Source organism: Pelophylax lessonae (genome assembly GCF_965119305.1).
Source record: "Pelophylax lessonae genome assembly, chromosome: 5".
In the NCBI taxonomy this organism is placed as follows: domain Eukaryota; kingdom Metazoa; phylum Chordata; class Amphibia; order Anura; family Ranidae; genus Pelophylax; species Pelophylax lessonae.
The window spans coordinates 40,470,070-40,495,617 of NC_138772.1; the positions used below are offsets into that span (position 1 = coordinate 40,470,070).

Here is a 25,548-nt window from a genome sequence, read left to right on the forward strand (position 1 = left end):
GGGCCCATTTACACCGATCCATAATGTTTAGCTGCCTAAATCTAAACTAGAAAAATTTGTGTTCACAGTCACATTTTGACCATATTTTATGCTGTACACATGCAGACACTTGTGTTAATGTTTAAATAAAGTTACATAAATAAACATTATGCGTCGCCACCTCTGCCCAGTGAATTTTCAGCTGGCATGCAATCATTAACAATATGCAGATATCAGCGGCAGCACAGGCCATTTACTCATTATGAATCACTGTAGGCTGCAGCCATACTGCACCACCACTGCTGATTACACACTATTGATGTTTACGTCTACCTACAAATGAGTCATTCATGTGACAGCGGCGCATATTCTGACTCCAATTGTTGTAATAGTGACTTATCCCTTGCTGAGACCTATTCCTGGCCTGTATAAGCAGATGCAATCACCGCGGACAATCATTATCAGATAGCTGAACTCACCAGACACAGTTTCTTTTCATCCACGTAGGTTTCATTGCAAGCAGTAGGTATAGCAGACCAAAAATGTGGCAGATGATTGAAGGATGGTATCTGCAGGTCAAAACATGGTAATATGTTCCCGGATGCGAGCAGATTGTATGAAGGCCTAGCCCTAAACGGATGTGGTCATCTCTATCCCCACAAGAATAAAAAAGCAGGAACAGGAAATACATGATAAATGGGAGGGGACAGGAAGGAACACAAAAGAGAAAAACAGAATGGCAAGTGCAACAACTGAAATAACCAAAAGATGGCAGTATAATATATAGATATTACCAAATATATAGACATTACCATAACTATGCATTATATTATATCTTACATATTGGTGCAACAGCACAACCTCTGCATTTAGTAATTTAGAATGACTGAAGTCTGGAGTCATCCTTCGCCTACACTGTTTCTGCATGAATGACTTATTCAGGGGGAGATGTAAAAATCCATAGTTCTAGATATAGGAAAGATTCTTTCTCCACCCCTTGCACTCAGCACATTCAGGATATAAGAAAGGAAAATAGTGTAATATCGTTTTCATAAAATACACTTTTATTAACCACTTGCCGACTGCCTAACGACGTAGTGCCCTCACAGGCAAAGTGACGTAGATCTACGTCGCTAGCCTGTGAGGGTCTAGGGAGCGAGCGCGCGCCGCGGGAGGCGCGCTCCCGCGTGGTCACGGACCCCCCCGCGCGTGTGACCGGCGGACCCGATGTCCGCCGGTCACTCTGCGATCGCCGCTGCAGAGGGAGAAAGTCAGGCGGCTAGTGTAAACAAGCCGCCTGTCATTCTCCCCTGTGTAGAAACTGTGATCACACGGTTCTACTATGTAGGACCGTTGATCACTGTTTCTACAGCTCAACCCACAGCCAATCACAGTTAGAATCACGCCCCTAGAGACACACACAGCCCCTCCCTCTCAAATAAAGTTAACCCCTTCACTACCAGTGTCATTTTGCAGTAACAGTGCATATGTATAGCACTGATTACTGCAGTAATGTCACTGGTAACCCCAAAAGTGTCAAAAATGTCAGTCAAGGGTCCGATCTGTCCGCCGCAATGTCGCAGTACCGCAAAAAAAATCGCAGATCGCCGCCATTACGCGTTAAAAAAAACAACAAAAATGACAAAAATCTTTCCCTTTGTTAGTAAACGCGATAACGTTTGTGCAAACCAATCAAAATACGCTTTTTGCAATTTTTTTACCAAACATAGGTAGCATAAAACAAATTGGCTGAAAATGTTAAAAAATTTTGATTTTTACATTTTTTTGGGGGGGAATTTCATATAAAAAATGTTAAAAATATTGCTATTTTTGCAAAATTGACGCTCTTTTTTTGTTTATAGCGCATGATCAAAAAATCGCACAGGTGATCAAATATCACCAAAAGAAATCTCTGTTTGTGGGAAAAAAAGGACGTCAAATACGTTTAGGTACAGCGTCACACGACCGCGCAATTGTCCGTTAAAGTCAGGCAGTGCCGAATCGCAAAATACCCCCTGGTCAGGAAGGGGGTAAAATCTTCCGGGGCTTAAGTGGTTAAAAGCTTCCTATATCATTACACTCACAAGTATAATAAATCACAGACAGCATAGATTGCAAAGATGCAGATCAACTGAACGACACCCCGGGGGTCTCTTCACCCTCTCCACGGTGGTGTGGCGATCTCTCGGAGCAGTCCGTCCGTCACTGCTGAACACTTCCGGTTGCCGTACGGTCATGCTCTGACGCGTTTCTTCATTTCCGACTTTGTCAAAGGGGAATGCTGATACAGTTCAACAGATGGCTGTTTGCCGTGGCATTTGTGGATTTGGCAGTTTGTAGCTTGATACGTAAAACCTCATATTAGCTGTGATAACACTCATGAATCTCTTGCAGACAATCGGCCTCCAGTGCTCCATTCACTATCGGAAAAACTACAGACGTTTTACAGCGAAAACTTTGTGTACCAGTTCATGGGGTCAGACCCAGAGGGCTCCGCCATCTTGTTCACGCTGGACTCTGGACCGGAGGGAGCCGCTCTGTCTCCGGCGGGACTGTTGGTCTGGAAGGTGATGTCACAGACTGCAGAGAAGTTTGTGTTCTCCGTCTCCGATGACTGCAATGCGAAGACCACTGTGACGGTGGAGGTAGTGTATTCTGTATAATGTTCTATCACTGACTCTGGCTTACCATAGACTACAGCAGGGGTCTCTAATCTAACCCAAGTCTCTTTGTGCCTTTGAGGTTTCTTGTGTAAGGGATCCTTCACACTCATGGGGGACTGCATTGCCCTTTGAACAGCAATCCACATTCGATATGCCAAAGTGAATCCCATTCCAAACAATAATCACTAAGCCTCACATTTAGAAAGTGTATGTGTAAAATGAAAAATGCATGTGCAAATAAATCACATAGTATTATTAGTGACAAAAAATGAATGAGTAGATAGTAGTCTTCAAATAGATGTGCACAGGAACTAGGGATCGATCGATTATCGGCAAAGCCGATATATCGAAGGCCGATCTGCACTTTCCCCAATATATCAGAATCGGCCCCGGAGGTTACTGATATTGTCGATATTTCGGAAAGTGCTGTACCGGAGTGATGCCTGCAGCTAGAGGCATCACCCCGGTACCGGCGTCCATAGCCGACGGTTGGCTGTCTTGTAATGACAACCAATGCGGCTGAGAAGCCGCTCGGCTGTCATTACAAGAAGCGGGATGGGACGTTCCCCCCCCCCCTCCCGCCGCCTTCCGCGGCTCGCCTGGGTCTCCCATCCCACCAGGAGACCCAGGCAACCAGCCTGCACGGCCGCCTAAGACCTCATCAAAGCCGCATTTGGCTCTGATCGGGTCTCTATGTAAAAACCCGGAAGTGATGTCATGACATCACTTCCGGGTACTCGGCGCCAAATTAAAAAAAATGACAGTATTCAAAGTAGCCAAACTTGGCGTTTTGAATGCTTTTAAGTGCAGAGGAGGGGTTTGGGGTCTTTTAGACCCCCAGATCCCTCCACAAGAGTACCTGTGTAAAAAAAAAAATTAAATGTCCGAAAATATCGGCCGATACCGATATCCGATGACCAAAATATCGGTATCGGCAATAAAAAACAATACCGGTCGATCACTAACAGGTACTAGTCCAGTACTCTCAGTACATAATGCAGTTCATATAAAGTAAACTTCTAGGTGAGAATGTGATCAGATAATGAGAGTCCCGTGATAAGGTTGAGTCACCATAAATCCACCACCATCGTGATACCGCTCCCATCAGCTGGCAACTCACCCCAAATGATTGCCCCCCCCCCATTCTCATGGTCAGGGTTCATGCGCAGTGGGATCACTAGTAAAAAAGGGGGAATCGTCTTTAGATTGTTCTCCTCCAATGTCTCCTCTTCCCTAATGAATAGCCCATCAATATGAACCATAGAAAAGAAAAGAGCTCCACTAGTGCAATATGGTCTTTACATCGATTTATTTACTCATATTACAAACCCACACAAAATGCATTCACAAGGTGTCATAAAGCAAAGCGCATGATTAAAATTAGGGGGTCTGGGGCATTCCCATAGTCCTCACCACCTCAACACTGGTACACCGGTCCCTAGGGAGCAGCCTCCAAGCCTCCGACAGCTTCTCTGGTGTGCCGTGTAGCCACCCCCCAGATGCTTTTCGTCAATTTCCGACTTCATCACAGGGGGATGGCCACACGGCAATTCAAATTTGCATTGCTTTTCAGAGGGCATTTGACAGGTGGTGTGGAGTCAGTGTGAATTTGATTCGAATTTAAATTTCTTCTTTTTTTCAGGCCAAATTTTGTTTTGTTATTTCAGATTTATTTGAATTTGTTACTATTGTTATTTGGAAATTTGGATACAGTACATCCAAATTTCTCAATAACCAAGAAATCGTCCGAATTTGGATTTGTAACGAAAAGAACGGCTTGTGTCTAGCGTTAAAAATGCACAATTGAGCAACATGTTTGGTGCCCCCCAAGCACCCTTTTAAACTCTAATGGCAGCAGGGTGGAATGTTCACCTGTGGCAAAAATTACCCAACATGTTCTGATCGGTGGGTGACAAGCTCGCTGAACCTGACACATTCAAGCGATCAGTAAAGCACCGCAAATGCCTCACAACTGCATGCGATTCACGTAGTTGCAGTGTGTTTATCCACCATAAATGGGGATGTAATGCTTCTGAAAAACAATTCAAACGAGGATCGCTTTTCAGAAAAAAGGTGAGTTTAGACATACACTATATTACCAAAAGTATTGGGACACCTGCCTTTACACGCACATGAACTTTAATAGCAATCCAGTTTTAGTCCGTAGGGTTCAATATTGAGTTGGTCGACCCTTTGCAGAACTAACAGCTTCAACTCTTCTGGGAAGGCTGTCCACAAGGTTTAGGAGTGTGTCTATGGGAATGTTTGACAATTCTTCCAGAAGTGCATTTGTGAGGTGAAGCACTGATGTTGGACAAGAAGGCCTTGCTTGCAGTCTCCACTCTAATTCATCCCAAAGGTTTTCTATTGGGTTGAGGTCAGCACTCTGTGCAGGCCAGTCACGTTCCTCCACCCAAACTCGCTCATTCAAGTCTTTATGGACCTTGCTTTGTGCACTGGTACAAATTATTTGGTGGGGGGGGGGGGGTTATGGTGCAGGCTTGTTTTTCAGGGGTTGGGCTTGGCCCCTTAGTTCCAATGAAGGGAACTCCTAAGGCGTCAGCATACCAAGACATTTTGAACAATTTCATGCTCCCAACTTTGTGGGGACAGGTTGGGGATGGCCCCTTCCTGTTCCAACATGACTGAGCACCAGTGCACAAAGCAAGGTCCATAAAGACATGGATGAGCGAATTTGGGGTGAAGGAACATAACTGGCCTGCACGGAGTCCTGACCTCAACCCGATAGAACACCTTTGGGATGAATTGGAGCGAAGACTGCGATCCAGGTCTTCTTGTCCAACATCAGTGCCTGACCTTACAAATGAACTTCTGGAAGAATGGTAAAACATTCCCATTCCCAGAAGAGTTGAAGCTGTTATAGCTGCAAAGGGTGGGAAACTCAATATTGAACCCTACGGACTAAGACTGGGATTCCATTAAAGTCCATGTGCGTGTAAAGGCAGGTGTCCCAATACTTTTGGTAATATAGTGTACATCTAAATCTAGCCTATGGCAGGCATAAGTGTATAGTATAACATGAGTGATTCCTGAAAGGTGCAGTTCGTATGACGAATGTTGTTATTATTCAGGGTTTTATCTGAAGTGATTCTGAAGCACATGCACAAACATTGACTGCCTGGAATTGGCTCCTTTATTAATAATTATGTCACCGAGATCACAGAGATAGAATGCCTTTGAAGCCCTAGAGGTGGTGATTTACTGGGGAAACCTTCATCCCGGCATCTCCCGAACATCAAAGGTCTGGACACCATAGAGGAGTGTGTGATGATATCTTCACCCTTGTATACATATCATAAGATGAAAATGTATCCTGCCTGACTCTCGTAGAATCTGGATGAAAGATGATTTGTTTTCTGTTTATAGCCTAGATAAGGTTGGAGCAGCCATGAAGAAATGCCAAAACACAAAGAGTCAGCTTTTGTCAATTTGGTCAAATTTGATTTGACGCAGAAAAAAAAAAAAAAAAAATAATTACATAAATGAAATAAGAAGACTATCTCCAACCTAAATTTATTTCCAAGGCTTACTATAACTTCCCGATTCTGGACCACATTGGAGATCACCTAAGGCTTCTTGTAATTCATACACTACTCAAAACAATTCAAGGAACATTTTTAATCAGAGTACAGCATCAAGTCCAGTAAACTCCTGGGATATTGATCTGGTCAGTTAAGTAGCAGAGGGGGTTGTTAATCCGTTTCAGCTGCTTTGGCGTTAATGAAATTAACAACAGGTGCACTAGATGGGTAACAATGAGACAACCTCCAAAACAGGAATGGTTGTACAGGTGGAGGCCACTGACATTTTTTTCCCTACTCATCTATTATGACTGTTTTTCATTAGATTTGCATTTGGCTAGGGTCAGTGTCACTACTGGTAGCATGTGGCGATACCTGGACCCTATAGAGCAGTGGTGGTAAACCTTGACACCCCAGATGTTTTGGATCTGCATTTCCCATGATGCTCAACTACTAGAGTGCATGAGCATCATGGAAAATGTAGTTCCAAAACATCTGGGGTGCCAAGGTTTGCCCCCACTGCTATAGAGGTTGCACAGGCAGTCCAACTCCTCCTGGGTGGCACATAAATATGTGCCATTGCCAGATGGTCTGCTGGGTCTCCCAGCACAGTCTCAAGAGCATGGAGGAGATTCCAGGAGACAGGCAGTTACTCTAGGAGAGCTGGACAGGGCCGTAGAAGGTCAAATACATTTTTTAACGAAAAATACCCCTATAATACTAATCCATTGCCCTTTACAGAACCGCTATTATCATACTTACAAGTTGTACAGTATTGGATTTTAGTCAAAATCTTACTTTTAAAAATGCTGTCTGAGCGCGGCCATCTTGGATGTGGGCATCTGAAGCCGAAGTGTAATCTGCTGTGTCATGTCCTTCTTTCTGACTCCAGTTCATTCTGGCTACCCAGAATGCACCTGGCAATCTCGCGCATGCGCTGTATTATGCGATCGGCATAGAGGAGAGGAGCGGCCGGCCGCCCACGTCACTGCCCATTGCCTCCTGGGAGTGATGTCAAACAGCTCCCAGGATGCAATGCAAAGGCAAAGTGACGTCGGCGGCCGCAGAGGGGGGGAGAAGGAGGAAGTACAATCAAAAATGCCCTGAAAATAAGGTAAGGGACCCCCGAAAAAAATTTAAACTGCTCAATTGTTCATGAGCATAGCGAGCACTCCAGGAATCAGTAAAGTTGAAAAATAGGCCGGAACTCCACTTTAACTCATGAGCAAACAAACAGCTGGGGGGGGGGGGCACACCCTGAACATGCATTTCTAAAGCTGGTGCAGCTATGAACCAAGCCACATGCATATTTACAGAGAATAGCGCACACATGCAAAAGAAATGACTATCAAATATAAAGGCAATCAATAAATAAAAATGGGGATTTAGTCCCACCATATGGCCATATCGCGCTCAAGCCCACCACTATGTCAAAGTACTCCATTGTCAGTGGGTCCTACACTATCCATGAGCAGGACCGGTAGCTGCTCCTCTGTGCAAAGAGGAACAGGATGAGCACTGTCAGAGCCCTACAAAATTACCTCCAGCAAGCCACTCGTGCGAATGTCTCTGACCAAACAATCAGAAACAGATTTCATGAGGGTGGTCTGAGGGCCCAACGTCCTCTACTGGGCCCTGTCCTCATTGCCCGGCACCATGCAGCTCGATTGGCATTTGCCATTGAACACCAGAATTGGGAGGTCCGCCACTGGCGCCCGGTGCTTTTTACAGATGAGAGCAGGATCACCCTGAGCACATGTGATAGACGTGAAAAGGTCTGGAAAAGCCATGGAGAACGTTATGCTGCGTGTAACATCGTTCAGCATGACCGGTTTGTGGTGGGTCAGTGATGGTCTGGGGAGGCAAATCTATGGAGGGAGAGGAGCTTTGATGGGGACCCTGATCTAAGGAGTAACTTTAATGGGGACCCTGGTGTAAGGGGGATTCTGTTGGTGACCCTGATGCAAGGGAGAACTATAATGTAAGGGGGACTATGATGGGGGCCTTGATGTAAGGGGTGACTTTCATGGAGACCCTGACGGTGACCTTGATACAAGAGAGGACCCTGATGTAAGAGGTACTCTAATGGGGACCTTGATGTAAGGTGTGACTTTGTTGGGGACCCTGATCAAAGGTGAGCTCTGATGGTGACCTTGATACAAGGGAGGACCCTGATGTAAGAGGGACTCTGATGGGGATCCAGATGTAAGAGGGGACTCTTATTAAAGTTTTTGTTTTGTTTTGAATCATATCATGTTGGTTACAAAAAGATCCAAGTAAGTCCCCGTTCACACTAAGGCGACCTGTGAGGCGACCTGGTCGCCTCACAGGTCGCCGTAGGTCGCCTTCCATAGGGAAGCTGCGGACCCGTTCTAATAGGAGCGACACAAGTCACTCCGACTTAGAAAAAGGGTCCGGAGCTTCTTTGGGGCGACCTGGAGGCGACCGCCATAGACTTCAATGTTATGAAGTCCGTGGCGGCCGCTCCGAGGTCGCGGCGTGCTGCTCGTCGCTCGTATGTGAGTAGCGTCGCTCCTGTAAATTTTTGTGAAATCCCCTCGTACTGAAAAGTTTGGAGACTCCTGCTCTAGAAGTTAGAAGATCCTAATTTTTTAGGTTCAGGTCCACTGTAAACTTGTAGAGAAGTCTTATTTTACCTATTTTGTTGCTGCATGTGTTCTTATTTCATGTTCTTAGGTTCTGGTGAAAGTGTGTGGCTGCAAAAATGGTGGATCATGTGTGGCAAACATTAACTTGCCACCAGGAAAAGGGGAATATCTATGTGTCTGCACACCAGGATATGAGGGAGAGAACTGCGAAACGGACACTGATGACTGTCAGTCTAATCCATGCACTGCAGGAAAATGCGTAGATGAGGTCAATGGCTATCACTGTGAATGTCCTCCAGGTCTAAAAGGTGGGTCGGGAATGACTGCATGTACTGTACTGTGCAGGACATTTATAAGAAGAATGCTGTTATTTAATAATACCAAATAATAAATTGCTGGTTTAGTAGATTGAATGTCATAAAGGATCCAGTCAAAAATAATAATTTTTAATGGAGGTGAAAGTCGAGGAGCAGAGGTGGTCGCTGGATTCTTGTAGGTCTTGAATACTCCAATGGCGAGGTCTTCTGCCAAAATTTCCAGCTCTGTTCCTGTCCACCTTTGTGTTTTCTAGCTCCTCCTGTTAGATTCTCCATAATATAACATTTTAAAAAGTCTGTGAGGGATTGTGGGTGCCCCTTATATTGGGTACAGCATGTGTGTAGGGCCAGAAACCCAGTGCAGAGATCTCATTAATAGGGTCCCAGAGGTAGACGACATACATTATATTATCAAAAGTATTGGGACACCTGCCTTTACACACACATGAACTTTAACGGCATCCCAGTCTTAGTCCGTAGGGTTCAATATTGCATTGGCCCACCTTTTGTAGCTATAACAGCTTCAACTCTTCTGGGAAGGCTGTCCACAAGGTTTAGGAGTGTGTCTATGGGAATGTTTGACCATTCTTCCAGAAGTGCATTCGTGAGGTCAGGCACTGATTTTGGACCATAACCCACCCTTCACCAAATGATTTGGACCAGTACACAAAGCAAGGCCCATAAAGACATTGATGACCAAGTTTGGGGTGGAGGAACTTGACTGGCCTGCACAGAGTCCTGATCTCACAAACGCACTTCTGGAAGAATGATCAAACATTCCCATAGACACACTCCTAAACCTTGTGGACAGCCTTCCCAGAAGAGTTGAAGCTATTATAGCTGCAAAGGGAGGGCCAACTCAATATTAAACCCTACTGACTAAGACTGAGATGCCATTAAAGTTCACGTGCGTGTAAAGGCAGGCGTCCCAATACTTTTGACAACATAGTGTAGTCAGGTTGTTAAGCAATCAGGTTGAGTCAATGTAATTCCCTCAGCAGCTAATTTCTAAATCTCTAATTGTATTACAATGGCAGATATAAAGTATTTGGGACAGCAAGCATGTAAAGATGTGAAAAATGAATGGCCTGGTGATGGCATCTCTTTAATATTGGCCAACAAAGCCCAATGAGTGTGAGATGGAGAGACACCCTTGGCATGAGCCTTATCTCAAGGGATTATCATGACTTGCTAAAAAAATATAAAATAAAAAACATACAATCCAGTAATGAACTGTTCAAGATTTTTTAACTCTATTTATCTATTGGTAGCCATAGGTGTGACATGCATCATTCTATCTGGCTAAACTTTAACTCCTGCTTCTTTGGGGCTTTCATACAGAAGACTTTTTTTTTTTTTTTGAGATTTCTGATGGATTTATTCCAACCAGGAGGAAGCAGAGTAGACTCAGAAATACATAAGGATTATATCTTCCATCTTGAACTGCGTGAGAAGAGTGATAGTAGAAATGGGATGACAGAAAAATGTGTTTTGTTTTGTAACAGATTAGTTAAAAATTAAATTTTGTCAAATGTGTTATGTTAGAATGATTCGTTTTTGGAATTTCTTTCATATATTATGATTTATTTAATATTTTTGTTATTTTTAAATCAAATCAAAATTTGAATTTCAGAAAAGGCGGCTATAATAGTTTTGTTTTATTCTATTATTTTCTATTTTATTCTTTAGTTTTCTATTCTATTCCTTTATAGTCTATTGTATTCTATTCCTTCATTTTCTATTCTGTTTTATTATATTGAATTCTTTTCTATTCTATTCCTTTATTTTCTATTCTGTTTTGTTTTATTCTATTCTATTTTATTCTATTAAATTATTTTCTTTTCTATTCTATAAAGCAGCCTAGGTAGGAATCACCATCTTATTTCACTTTGATACCTTATTGTATTCATTGCAATATATTTCCATTTCGATAGAAAATGTATTTTTTAAATCAGTTTTTAATTTGAATTCAGATAATTTGTTTTGTTATAATTTATATCGTATTAGTTAAAATTCATTACTATTGTGATTCGGATATATCCAAATCTCCAAATAGCTAAAATTTTGTCTGAATTTGGATTCCTAATGGAACGGATTATACAAATCTAGCTGACAGTAAATATAGGATAAGGAATAGTAGCATCGCTGTACATCTAAAAGTCCAGAATAATATATTTTTTAAATTGTTAGCGAAAAGCCAATGCCTTTCAGGGTTTGTGAGAATCCTCTTCTTTAGGCTCCATTCACACCTGAGCATATCATTTTCAGGCATTTTCTTGGGCGTTTTTCTGGTGTTTTTTTCAGGCATTTTTTAAGGCGTTTTTTGCAGGTGTTTAGAGGCAGGCATTGACATCTAACAAAAATGCATGTAATCTGCCAAAAAAGAAGCTCATGTACTTTTTTGACCTTCAGGCATTTTGCTTAACCACTTGCCGACTGCCTAACGCCGATCTACGTCGGCAGTCAGCCCCTCACAGGCAAAGTGACGTAGGTCTACGTCGCTAGCCTGTGAGGGTTTAGGGAGCGAGCGCGCGCCCCCGGAGGCGCGCTCCCGCTCCCGCGCGGACACGGACCCCCCCGCGTGTGTGACCGGCAGACCCGATGTCCGCCGGTCACTCGGCGATCGTCGGGGGAGAGGGAGAAAGGCAGGCAGCTTGTGTAAACAAGCTGCCTGTCATTCTCCCCTGTGTATGAAAGATGATCATACGGTTCTACTATGTAGAACCGTTGATCACTGTTCATACACTAGTAGCCACAGCCAATCACAGTAGACAGCACGCCCCTAGGGACACACATAGCCCCGCCCTTTCAAAAAAAGTTAACCCCTTCACTGCCAGTGTATTTTTACAGTAACAGTGCATATGTATAGCACTGATTACTGTACAAATGTCACTGGTAACCCCAAAAGTGTCAAAAATGTCAGTCAAGGGTCCGATCTGTCCGCCGCAATGTCGCAGTACCGCAAAAAAAATCGCAGATCGCCGCCATTACGCGTTAAAAAAAAAAACAACAAAAATGACAAAAATCTTTCCCTTTGTTAGTAAACGCGATAACTTTTGCGCAAACCAATCAAAATATGCTTTTTGCGATTTTCTTTTTACCAAACATAGGTAGCATAAAACAAATTGGCCTAAAATGTTAAAAAATTTAGATTTTTACATTTTTTTGGGGGGGAATTTCATATAAAAAAATGTGAAAAATATTGCTATTTTTGCAAAATTTACGCTTTTTTTTTGTTTATAGCGCATGATCAAAAAATCGCACAGGTGATCAAATACCACCAAAAGAAAGCTCTGTTTGTGGGAAAAAAGGACGCCAAATTCGTTTAGATACAGCGTCATACGACCGCGCAATTGTCCGTTAAAGTCACGCAGTGCCGAATCGCAAAATACCCCCTGGTCAGGAAGGGGGTAAAATCTTCCGGGGCTTAAGTGGTTAAGGAGACAAAATGCTCATATATGAACAAAGGCCATTGAAATGAATGGGATTTTGCTTGTTGGGTGTTTTGAGACTTCAGAGATGAGCGTTTTATGAGCTGAAAAACAATCAGGTGTGAACAGGGCCTTAGTGCCGCCAAATTGAATTGAGAAACAAAGCTTCAGGCATAACTAATAACATCAACTTTTCCAGGCTTCCATTATTAATTGGTCCAGATTTCAGGTTTTGAACCCTGTTTAGCCCTGAAGAAGTTGGAATTGTCAAAACAACCCCCAAAACATGTTGGATTCTCCCTTGGCTATTTTAAATAAGATATTATTCTGGCCCTTTAGATGTGGAGTGGTGCTTTAATTCCCTATGCTATACCTATGTTAGGTAAGGCCTAGCTGCCAGTTCACTCCAATACACATTTCAGTAGGAATTGAATAATCTGGCGCTCTTCACCACCTGAATAAGCTCTGAGAAGAGTGAAGGTTTGTGGGCCACTCTGATGGCTATGCCAGTGACGAGTCTATGCCTTCATACAACAAACTTTTCTAGGAAAACAAATTATGGTAATTAATTTTATGCACTTCTTTTATCTATTTCTAGGAAAATCATGTGAGGAAGATGTTGATGAGTGTCTATCTTTTCCTTGCTATCCCAGCGTCCTCTGTACAAACACCTTGGGTTCCTACAAGTGTGGTCCTTGCCCACAGGGCTATGAAGGAGATGGAAAGATATGTGGTAAGATGACATTTTAAATATTCTACACTTACTCCTTAACAATAGAAGGTTAGATTAAAGTATATGTAAACCCAAGAATTTAATATATTAAATATATATTTATTATATTTATTATGGCTGTATTTCTTTTTTTTTTAAGTCTGTTTCTGCTATTTCCACCTGGTGAGCCTGCAAGTAATAAAGTCTGAAGGTCCATATTAGGGATCGACCGATATCTTTTTTTCGTTGCCGATACCAATATTTTGGTCATCGTGTATCGGTATTGGCAGATATGGGCCGATAATTTTGTACATTTAAAAAAAAAATGTTTTTAATTTTTTTACTTGACAGGTACTCTTGTGGAGGGATCTAAAAGACCCCAAACCCCTCCTCTGCACTTAAAAGCATTCAAAATGCCAAGTTTGGCTGTTTTGAATGCTTTCATTTTTTTTTTTTTTTAATCTGGTGCCGAGTACCCAGAAGTGATGTCATGACATCACTTCTGGGTTTTTGCATGGAGACCCGATCAGAGACGGATGTGGCTTTGATCGGGTCTTCGGCGGCCATGCTGGCTGGTTGCCCGGTGTTCCGTGAGAATTACCTACCCCGTGAGAAAAACCTACCCTCGTCACTTCCGGTCAGGAACAGCTGAGCAGCGCAGCAGTGCGCATGCTCACAGCCCCGGATACGTAATGGAGCAGCTGAGGAGCTGACTACTGCGCATGCGCACTAGGATGAAATGATCACGGTGTCCGTGAAAAAAACCTACCCACGCGGCGGTTACATTAAAACAGCTGGGCTGCAATATGAGTCATCTCCGCTCCTGTCCCTGACACTTCCCTGATCTGGGCTAGTAAATATAAAAGCGGCTTTCGGCTCTGTGAACTTTTTTTTTCATTCACCCGCCGCCGCTTTTATATTTACTAGCCGAGATCAGGGAAGTGACAGGGACAGGAGCGGAGATGATTGCAGCCCAGCTGTTTTAATGTAACCGGCGCGTTACACACTGCCATGCTCATTTCATACCCACCGGAAGTGACGAGGGTAGGCATTTCTCACGGGGTAGGTTTTTCTCACGGAACACCCGGGTCTCCCAGTGGGACGGGAGACCTGGGCGAGCCGCGGAAGGCGGCGGGAGGGGGGACATCCCCTCCCGCTCCTTGTAATGACAGCCGAGCGGCTTCTCAGCCACATTGGTTGTCATTACAAGACAGCCGACCGTCAGCTATGGACTTTGGTACCGGGGTGATGCCTCTAGCTGCAGGTATCACTCCGGTACAGCACTTTCCGAAATATCTGTAACATCGGTAACCTCAGGGGCCGATTCCGATATATCGGGGAAAGTGCATACCTGCCCTCGCTATATATCGGCTTTGCTGATAATCGGTTGATCCCTAGTCCATATGAAAGGATGAGAGCACCACAACTAAAAATGTAGTCCAGTGAAACTTTATTGAAAACAAAATGTTTTATCATACATCATTGTAGAAGCATACAAGCCCTGATGAAGGGGGATTTGTGAGCCCCGAAACCTGTTGGATATACTTTCTGACCTTTGACTGTAAATATTAAACATTCACTGCACTAAATCTTACAAACTAGAGTTATAAACTAGAAAAACTTTACCTATGCTCAACTGGTCTATTTCCACATGAATTGCTGAGGGTGCTAAAGTGTGCGTTCCCAAAACTTCAATCCATGAAAAAAGTTAGCCGGCATCCCGGCACAGCTGTACTGTGCTGTTTTTATACGTAAACAAACAAAAAGTGAAAAATTACATTGCAATCCAAAAACATACATTTCACAGTAGCACACTAAAGTACATCAATAAGTGAGAGTATTCAAAAAGTAGTGTCCATAAATATAACAAAGTGTCCATAAAAAAAAATGTAAATCAATATTATACAACCTCATGCAAAAATCATTAAATAAAAAATCCAGTCGAACATGATGAAGAAAGTGTAACCAATTAGTATTATAACACCAATATTCCTCCTCTACAGTGATGTGTGCCAGTTCCGCTCCCTTAAGAAACATGCTCACCAGATTCTATTGCCGCTCACTCTTGTGTCTGGCAAGTCTCACTTGTGTATTATATGAAGACCTGCAAATGAACGCCAAACGCCATCCAGATCCCACTTTTAATCTCCACATGTAGGAATAAAAATCAAGACAGAGCCTCCAATACTGCAAAAACACCTGTGACGAAGTCGGAAGTGACAAAACGCGTCGGTGCGTGGCTACACGGCAACTGTATTCTTAAACCGGTGTGTGCGAACAAAGGGATGGTGAGATCGCAGCACTGTCACCCGGCATGTTTGAACTTCTATATGTATGTCCATTATTTTTTAATAAATCTGTTCCCTTAAGGTGTTTTTACACTACTGGAGGCTCTGTCTTCACTTTTATTCCTACATGTGGAGATTAAAAGTGGGATCTGGATGGAGTTTGGCATTAGTGATGTCGCGAACATAAAATTCGCTGTTTGCGAACGGCGAACGCGAACATCGGCGAATGTTCGCGAACCGGCGAACATTGCGAACCGCCATAGACTTTAATAGGCAGGCGAATTTTAAAACCCACAGGGACTCTTTCTGGCCACAATAGTAATGGAAAAGTTGTTTCAAGGGGACAAACACCTGGACTGTGGCATGCCGGAGAGGGATCACACAAAAAAAAGTTCTTAAAAATTGTAATTTTTTGATAGAGAGCCAATTATTGGAAAAATTAAAAAAAAATAAAAATAAAAAATTTCTTTGGATTTATTGTCTGGGGGGTCTAAAAAGTGTACCTGTGAAGTTTCAGCTCTGTAGCATGTCCGGAACCAGAAAAAAATACGAATTAGGGTTAGGGCTAGGGCTAGGGTTAGGGTTAGGGCTAGGGTTAGGGTTAGGTTTAGGGTTAGGGTTATTTTTATGGCTAGGCTTAGAGGGTTAGGGTTAAGGTTAGAGGGTTAGGGTTATGGTTAGAGGGTTAGGGTTAGGTTTAGTGTTAGGGGATAGGGTTAGGGTTACGGTGAGATACTTAGGGTTAGAGTTAGTAGCCCTACCCCTACCCCTCTAACTCTAACCCTAAGCACTAAAAATAACCCTAACCTTAGCCCTGACCCTAACCCTAGCCCTAACCCTAACCCTAGCCCTAGCCCTAACCCTGATTCTATTTTTTTTTCTGGTTCTGGACATGCTACAGAGCTGAAACTTCACAGGTACACCTTTTAGACCCCCCAGACAATAAATCCAAAGAAATTTTTTTTGTTAAGTTTTTTTTTTTTTTTTTCCAATAATTGTCTCTCTATCAAAAATGACAATTTTTAAGAAATTTTTTGTGTGATTTAGTGTCTAGGGGGTCTAAAAAGTGTACCTGTGAAGTTTCAGCTCTGTAGCATGTCCAGAACCAGAAAAAAAGATAATTTTTCAGTAGAGCAGGTATGGTGGGAACCCCTTTTACACCTATATGATCTTTTTTTTCTGGTTCTGGACATGCTACATATATATATATATATATATTAAAAAAATACTCAAATACCAGCCCTCAAAGGGGCTTTTGGGGACAATAGATATATATATATATATATATATATATTTAATATATATATATCCAAAAAAAACCTCAAATACCAGCCCTAGGAAGGGCTTTTTGGGGTGCTGTCCTTACAGCAGGAGTGTACCAAGAACACTGGCTAACAAGACCGGGAACTGTCCCTAGCTATAACAGCAGCAGCACTTTCCCTGCTCTCAGTAACACAGAAATGATCTAAAATGGATGCTGCCCTTGCTTATTTATAGGAGGTGGGAGGGTGTGGGAGGGAGGTACGCTGATTGGCCTGGAATGTGTCTGCTGACTGTGATGTTCAGGGTCAAAGTTTGCCTCAATGATGATGTATAGGAGGCGGACCGAACATCGCATATGTTCGCCCGCAGCGGCGAACGCGAACGCTCGAAGTTCGCCGGGAACCGTTCGGTACATCTCTATTTGGCATTCATTAGTGGCTCTTCAATATAATACACAAGCGAGACTTACCAGACATGAGAGTGAATGGCAATAGCATCTGGTGAGCTTGTTTCTTAAGGGAGAGGAAGTGGCACACATCACTGTGGTGGAGGAATGTTGGTGCTGTAATAATGGACGGTTACACTTTCTTCATCATGTTCGGTTGAGTTTTTTATTTAACCACTTCTGGACCGGAAGGATTTGCCCCCTTAATGACCAGGCCCTATTTTGCGATTCGGCACTGCGTTACTTTAACGGACAATTGCGCAGTCGTGCGATGCTGTACTTAAATAAATAGAACAAAAAAAGAATGACAATTTTGAAAAAAAAAAAAATATATATTTTTCACATTCTGCTATAGGACATTCTCAAAAAAAAAAAAAGAAATTAAAAAATCAAAATTTTTTATCATTTTAGGCCAATTTGTTTTTTTGCTACATATATTTGGTAAAACAAAAAATCAGAATATGCGTATTTTGATTGGTTTGCGCAGAAGTTATCGCATCTACAAACTAGGGGAAAGATTTATGTAATTTCTATTTATTTATTTATTTATTTTTTTACTAGTAATGGCGGCGATCTGCCATTTTTAGCGGGACTGTGACATTGCGACGGACAGATCGGACCCCTGACTGACATTTTTGACACTTTTGGGGGGACCAGTGACATTACTACAGTAATCAGTGCTAAAAATATGCACTGTTACTGTAATTATGACACTGGCAGGGAAGGGGTCAACCCAGGGGTGATCAAAGGGTTAAGTGTGCTCCTAGGGGAGTGTTTTCTAACTGTATGGGGGAGGGACTTGTGAAATGAACACAGAGACCTAATTAAAAGGATCACAGGCACTTTGTGATCATTTCACAGAGAACAACGGTCTGCTGTGTTTACAACAGTTGACCGTTGTTCTCTATTAGCGGGGAGCGATCGCGGGCGCCTGGCGGCAATCGCGGCCGCTGGCCTGGTAAATCAGCATCCCCGCTGCCTAGTAGCACACGCTGGCCCCCAGGAGCGCTTCCGTGAACCGACGTACCCATACGTCGGTTCGCACAGTCGAGCCAGCCTGCCAAAGTATATCTGCGGCGGGCGGTTAATGATTTTTGCATGAGGTTGCAAAATATTGATCCATAAGAGGAATATTGGTGTTGTAATACTAATTGGTTACACTTTCTTTATCACGTTCGACTGGATTTTTTATTTAATGATTTTTAGATGAAGTTGCATAATATTGATTCACATTTTTTTTTTTTTTTTTTTAATGGACACTTATATTTACTTGTATGTTATATTTATGGACACTTTACTTTCTGAGTACTCTCACGTGTTGATGTACTTTAGGGCGCTACTTTGAAATGTATGTTTTTGGATTGCAATGTATTTTTTTCACTTTTTGTTTGTTTCGAATACCTGATTAAGGTAGTGGCACTATCACTTTGATACACAGTCTATAGCGCAGTGCGAATGCAGGTTTTTTTTTTTTTTCTGTAATTTAGAATTTGGAATCTGGAATGTCCCGGGTTGCAGGCCAATTTTCTTCATGGATTGAATCTTGAGTTATGACACTCTCATCTTATTATATAGACATACAATAATGCAGGGAATGATGCTGATGCCTTTAAGTCAGCATTGCTCTCTGCATCAGAAAAAAGCCACCTAGTGCTGGAGAAGAGGTAAAAAGGAAGGGGACCTCCAGCTGCAAACATCTGCTGATGTTTTATTTTTGCCTTTCTTGTACAAGAATAAATCAAGATGTGTTATGTGTTTTATTTCTACTTGTACAGTACAGATATTAACAACTCCCCAACCGCCAACCACTGAGTCACCGGCCACATTCACAGAAGGTTATTTCAGGCACAATGGCAGTAGAACAAACGGAAGACAAGAAGGTAATGAAATGTAGAACTATTACGGAATCTCCATAATAAGGGCCATTTCCATAACAAGGAGAGGCAGAGGAATATACCCCTGATATAACATTTCTAATTATGTGTTTTGACAACAATTTATATCTTCAGCCAAGTAAATCAAAAGATTAACACCTATGCAGACTTTTTGATACCAAAGGTGGTATTATGTAACTAGAACAGGATGATTCAAAAACTTTCACACCTTCCATTCTGTTCTTGGCCAATCCACATTTCCCTTGACACATTTCATGGTGATTGGATTCAGGTGTTCCTGACTCTCAGAACTAGTGATGAGTGAAAGTTATGGCCCAACCCGCAGGAAGCTGTCACATGATAGCAGGCCACCAGCCCAATCAGTCATGGCTGAGCCCCACGTAATGCAAAGGGCAGGGATGCTGGCTGATGTCATTATCTAGTATGAACACATGACCATATTTGAACAATGTCATTGGCCAAATAGGACAATATGAACATATTAGGTCAATGATGTCGCTATCATCCCTATCTCTTTGTTACATGCAGCTGTAAGGTGGGTAATTCCCTGGCCGGAGCTGATTGGGTCTGACGGCCTGCTATCATGTGACCTCTTTCTGTGAGTTTTGGCCAAACTTTGTTCAGCTTAGCTCATTACTACTTAGAACCAGGGATGAACTCAGGCACGTTTTGGATCATAGTCAGAATCCGCCTGTGCTATCCAGCCACAAAGATGTCACAGTGCCCCTACACTCCTGAGTGGGCTGAAGCAATCGCCACCCCACAGCTGCATGTATACAAGGGGCATGGATACTCGATACTGTAGGACAGGGAATGCCTTGGTGGCTTATGATTGGCTGAGCACTGTAACAGTTTCTTGGCATGTAAGCAGGTTGAATTAACATGTTAGGTGCTGTCTCGGATGGGAGGGAAAGAGTTAATGCCTTTCCCAGTTCTTTGGTGGGTTCTTCTCTGGGTCTGGCCCACTAATCCCATGATATAAATATGGGACAGTGGTCCGATATGAGAGGTTCTCCTGGGAGTCCCAATGAGAGGCCCAGTGTAGGGGCTAAGGAAGGTTCATTGGGGTCCAGGGCCCACATCAGGTCCGATGCCGGTAAGGGAATGAGACGGAGAACAACACCCGCAAGAAACAGAAGGATGTCGCTCATCACTATCTGGATGTAAAGTCATCAGAACCTGGGGTTTGCTCCGAAGACGCCAGCCAGTTGAATAATGCCTATGATGGAGTCTGTATTTCATGGACACTACCTTTTCAGGTATGCCAGGGCAGCACACAGCCTCTAGTTAGGATTAGAGAAAGAGGGAAAAAGTATGTTGTTGAAACATTGCCTATTTGCATTTTTTAAGTAAGGTTTTGTGTCTTTGTACCCGCCTGGTCTGAAGTTACTTAAACACACTGGGGTATGAAGACATTGGAGTTTTAGCAGTGTAGAGACACAAGTGTTTTTTTTGGGTAATGGAAGTTTAACAAGCAACCTGTTGGTAGCATGTACCTATTTTTGGTGAAATGTCTTTTAGCAGCGAGGGAGATATTATCGGCACTCCTTCCAGCATTCTGTCTCCCACAGTTTGGGTAGCGGATTTGCGCCGCAGGAGTTTCCATCCTGTACAGAGGTTCAAGAGACAAGGTAAGTACACATGTGGAGGCTGCACAATGTGAACAGCAGGGCCCTCTCTGATAACTGGGAATTGTAGGGGATACCGATGGATGGGTGGATGTGGACAAGGCTCCCTCGTAAATGCAAGTTACAGTGAAAGTGTGCATTGTCGTGGGAACCCAAGAGTTAATTGGAGAACAGTGCAAGTATTCATGGTGTACGTTCATTTTTAAGAGTAGAGGCCCGTCTTAAGGTCATGTATTCCCCCAGCCTGGTCCCAGGTCATTGATGAAAACAGCACAAGAGTAAAAGTACCTCACAGAGTGCCCAGTATAGCCCACCAGAACCAACCCCGTGGTGGGCCTCTCATGTGAACCTTGCTTGGCACCCAACGAGGAGGGAAACATGGAGGACATGAAGACCACCCCAGCAACCTACCCTTACAGGCGGGATAGCTCAGGCTGGTTAGGACAAGGATTTGAACACACCTTTTTTTTTCTATGTTGGTTGAACTGGATGGACTTGGGTCTTTTTTCAACCAGATTAACTATGGTACAGTAACTATGTAACCTGAACTCATCCCTAGTCAGAAGACATGGCTTGGATAAGCTAGGAAACATCTTCAACATTATACAACAAGTCCTGCTGAATGTGACAAACTACTATTTGATACCCTGAAAATACATTTTTAGGTGGTGTTGACCTTTAACCACTTGCTGCCCTCCCACCGTCAAATGACGGCAGAGCAGTGCGGCTCTCATTCTGGGACGACGTCATATGACACCGCCCCAGAACGCCCGCTCCCATGTGCCCGCCATGTTCCTAGGACACAATGACGTGGCTCTTTACCCATGTGTCCAATCACAGCCGGTCACATGTAAATGAGGAAGTGCTGGTATTCGGCTCTCCTCGTCTCACACTGTCAGAGTGTGTGGCGAAGAGAGCCGATCAGCGGCTCCTCCTCGAAGGGGAGAACAAGACAAGTAATCAGGGCACTGATCATCAGTGCACTGATTACAACACAGTAAAATAAATGCACAAGAATGACATAAAAACATGGCACATCAATGTCAAACAGTGCACCCAATCAGTGCCAATCAGTGACCCCAATCAGTGCCCATTAGTGATGCCAGTCAGTGCGTGTCAGTGCCTGCTCATCTGTGCTGCCTATCATTGCTGCCCATCAGTGTCCACCAGTGCCGCCCATCAGTGCCCATCAGTGCTGCCCCTCAGTGCCCATCAGTGCTGCCAGTCAGTGCCCATCAGTGCTGCCTATCAGTGCCCATTAGTGCTGCCTATCAGTGCCCATCAGTGCCACCTATCAGTGCCACCTATCAGCGCCCATCAGCGCAGCATATTAGTGCCACCTCATCAGTGCCACCTAATCAGTGCCCATAAGTGCTGCCTCATCAGCACACATCAGTGAAGGAGAAAAATTATTTATTTACAAAATTTTCTGACAGAAACTAAGAAAACCTTTTTTTTTCAAAATTTTTCTGTCTATTTTCTTTTTTTTTAGTAAAATATAAAAAAATTGTCATTTGGGTACAGCATTGCATGACCGGGCAATTGTCATTCAAAGTGTGACAGCGCTAAAAGCTGAAAATTGGCCTGGGCAGGAGGGGGTTGAAAGTGCCCGGTATTGAAGTGGTTAAGAAACAAATTCCTGCACATGTACAGTATTAGGAATGTTATATAAGATGTGACTGATTGTAACACTGAATAGAAAGTTACATTAGCTGCTCCTGAACCCCTCTCCATGGAACATTTGCTCTGGTAATTGAGCGGAGCACTAAAGGAATAATAAACAAGTGTTAATTTCCTGAACTGGATAATGAATTATTGTGGAGCCAATAAGAGGGAATATTTTTCTACTTTTCTACATTGACGCTCAGTTATGTATAAATCAGAGAAGTGGAACTACTATTTATTTTATATAGACTTGTCTACAAAGAGAAGAGGATATTGGTTCTACTGTTGAGCAAAGCTAGGATCAATGACACTGTGTGTATATACAGTATTCAAGAGGTAAAGTCATTTTTTCCCCTAAATTAAATAAAAAAAAAAAAATAATTACAGCTGCCAAAAAGAAAGCTTTTGGAAGGGGGAAAAAAAAAATTGGGATCTAGCTAAATTGTTTCTTTTGTAAAATTGTGCACTGCCTCTTTAAATTGTTATTAGGACAATTATTTTCCTAAATCAGGTATTCATATAATGTACATGAATTTGCTGTTGTTATTTTATTTTTATTTTTTTTATTACTATTATAAGCTTCTCTTTTAACCCCTTTCTGCCCTGGCGTCCCTTTAAACAGTTCGGAACGCTCGAGGATGGTAAGGATGGGGGATCATGTGACCACCAGCCACCCACCTTTAGCCTGGCCCAAGAGCTGTCTTGGGCAGCTCAGGCTTTGTGCTGAGAGTGCACAGTATAATATAGTAAACTTCAGCTTTAAAGGGTAAGCCCCCGTTCACACTAAGGCGACCTGGGAGGCGACCTGGTCGCCTCACAGGTCGCCGTAGGTCGCCTCCCATAGGGAAGCTGCGGACCCGTTCTAATAGGAGCGACACAAGTCGCTCCGACTTAGAAAAAGGGTCCGGAGCTTCTTTGGGGCGACCAGGAGGCGACCGCCATAGACTTCAATGTTATGAAGTCCGTGGCGGCTGCACCGCGACCTCGGAGGTCGCCACCCGAAGTCGGATCGCTTGCATGTGAACGGGGGCTAACTCCACTTTTGTGGGGGAAAAAAATCAGCAAATAAAGAAAAAAAACAATATAGCGTACACAATTGCGACACAAATCATATTGTGGTTGAACTTTCTGAAAATGCAATGCAATATGGCCGCCTGGGGCTGTTCTGTACACAGAATGTATACTGACCACACCCCAGAAACATCACTTCCTGCTTGTGTGATTGGCTCACCAATTTTCCCAGAAGTCTGCACTATGATACAAGTCAGATTTCTGGCATCCCCTGCAACACAAATGTCATTTTTGGTGAGATACTCCCAATAGGAACACGTCTAAAGGGATGCAGGACCAGCAGATTTCCGCACTAGAGCTCTGCAGCTGCACAGCTGATAGATAATTATGAAACCACTCCCATTAGACCCACTCGGCACAGAGGAACAAACAATGATTTCTTCAGAATAACAAAAGTTAGAAATCTACAACAAAGTTTGTTAAAATCCCTGCAATGTACAGAGATCACCCAGAGGGGAATGTTTTTTTCTCAACAAAAGTGGAGTTACACTTTAATGCCAGTTGTCCATTCCAATCCATTGAATTGTAGCACAAATATCGCCTATACAGTAGGTAGCCTAAATAGACTTCAAATGCCAGGATAATTACCATTTTTACATACAGGTTTTGTTGTTTCCCTAGGTAAGTATATCGTAGCTTCTATAGATGAAAGTTTGGGCAAAAAAAATATTAAACCAAAACTAAGATTATAAAATATGTTCTAATGTGCTAAACTTTTTGTCATTTTAGGCTACCCAACAAAATCCATCAGTGAGCCTTTATTGCCTCCTGGTAATCCCAGCCCAGCAGCACCGAGCAGAAGTTCTGAATCTGCTATTGTGCAGACCACCCGGAATGTTCCATCACTTCTAACCATCGGTGATACGAGAAGATCCACAATCTCCAAGATGCTGAATGGTCGGAGAACGCCTTCCTACCTATCTCGGAATGGCTTGTTTACCAGTCACATAGCCAAGACCAATTACAAAGGAACTTACAGCAATGGACTTCCAACTATACAAACCGTCACCAACACCTCCAGATACCATCCAGGTGTGCAAGAGAGGTCCTCAAAGGAGTATACGGCCAAAAAGGCTGCTGAAGGCTCATCATCCAACACTGTTAGTGATACAAAGCCCAGGCACAGCTTCCAGATTCCAGACATTTCTCCACCTCTGCGGAACTTGACTGAAGGGAAGGGAGAATTAAAGAGTCCGGGGACAGCAGCTCCAGAGCGACTAACCTGTACAGATTCTCCTTGTTTCCGGAACGTTGCCTGTGAACCAAACAAGGATGGAGGGTATAAGTGTGGAAGGTGTCCATATGGCTATTTTGGTGATGGAGTCAATTGCAAAGGTATATAGTTATCTGTATAAGTATACATATTGTGGCTCTTATGGGCCATACACACTATAAGATTTTCTGAAGACTTTTTCCTTTAGATTTACCAAAACCATATAATACGAGGTCAAACCTAAACACTTTCAATTTGTATCCAATCTGGCAGGCCCTTCCACTACATAGAAAAGGTAAATCTGAAGGAAATCTAACCACAAAAGTTGGATAGTGTGTATCCAGCTTTAGGCTGTCCTCAAGCCATTGGTCCATAAAACAATTACAACCGTAAAAAAATGGGTCCATGGGTTAGTGGACTGAGTCAGGATACTCCAATGGTGGGGTCTCCTTGCCAATTGCTGACTCCTGTCTACCTGGGAGTTCTGGGTGTCCTTGCTGAGCTTTGTGTGTTCTAGCATTTCCTGTTATGTTATCCTTACATACGAAATCCAACAGGTAGAGTGTGAGTCCCTCAAATGACCATAGCAGCTTCAATATCACTTTTGCATTGAAAGACCAGACCCTTTGAGAGGGTGCCAGCGGTGGGCAATGATGCAGCAATGATGCAGCATGAACAACCCTTAAAGGTTTATAGAGTTCTAGAGGGTTAATGACAGGGCCATATCTAGGCTGAGGGGGCAATAAAAAAAATAAAAAATAGGGGGTATAATGTCAATAGTGTGACAGAGATGCTGGAAACTAGTATTCTCTGTTCACTCAGTGCGT

At 43.1% G+C, this 25,548-nt stretch overlaps 1 protein-coding gene across 1 annotated transcript in view; it reads left to right on the forward strand.

Annotated features, from left to right (window-relative positions):
• The window catches only part of VWDE (von Willebrand factor D and EGF domains), a 207,195-nt gene that overhangs the window by 117,262 nt on the left and 64,385 nt on the right, over positions 1 to 25,548 (forward strand). Inside the window, exons 17-21 of the mRNA XM_082259055.1 lie at positions 2,374 to 2,624; positions 8,882 to 9,101; positions 13,140 to 13,274; positions 19,025 to 19,129; positions 24,238 to 24,843. Of these exons, the coding sequence (XP_082115181.1) occupies positions 2,374 to 2,624; positions 8,882 to 9,101; positions 13,140 to 13,274; positions 19,025 to 19,129; positions 24,238 to 24,843 (1,317 nt within the window). The remainder of the gene's footprint in view (positions 1 to 2,373; positions 2,625 to 8,881; positions 9,102 to 13,139; positions 13,275 to 19,024; positions 19,130 to 24,237; positions 24,844 to 25,548) is intronic.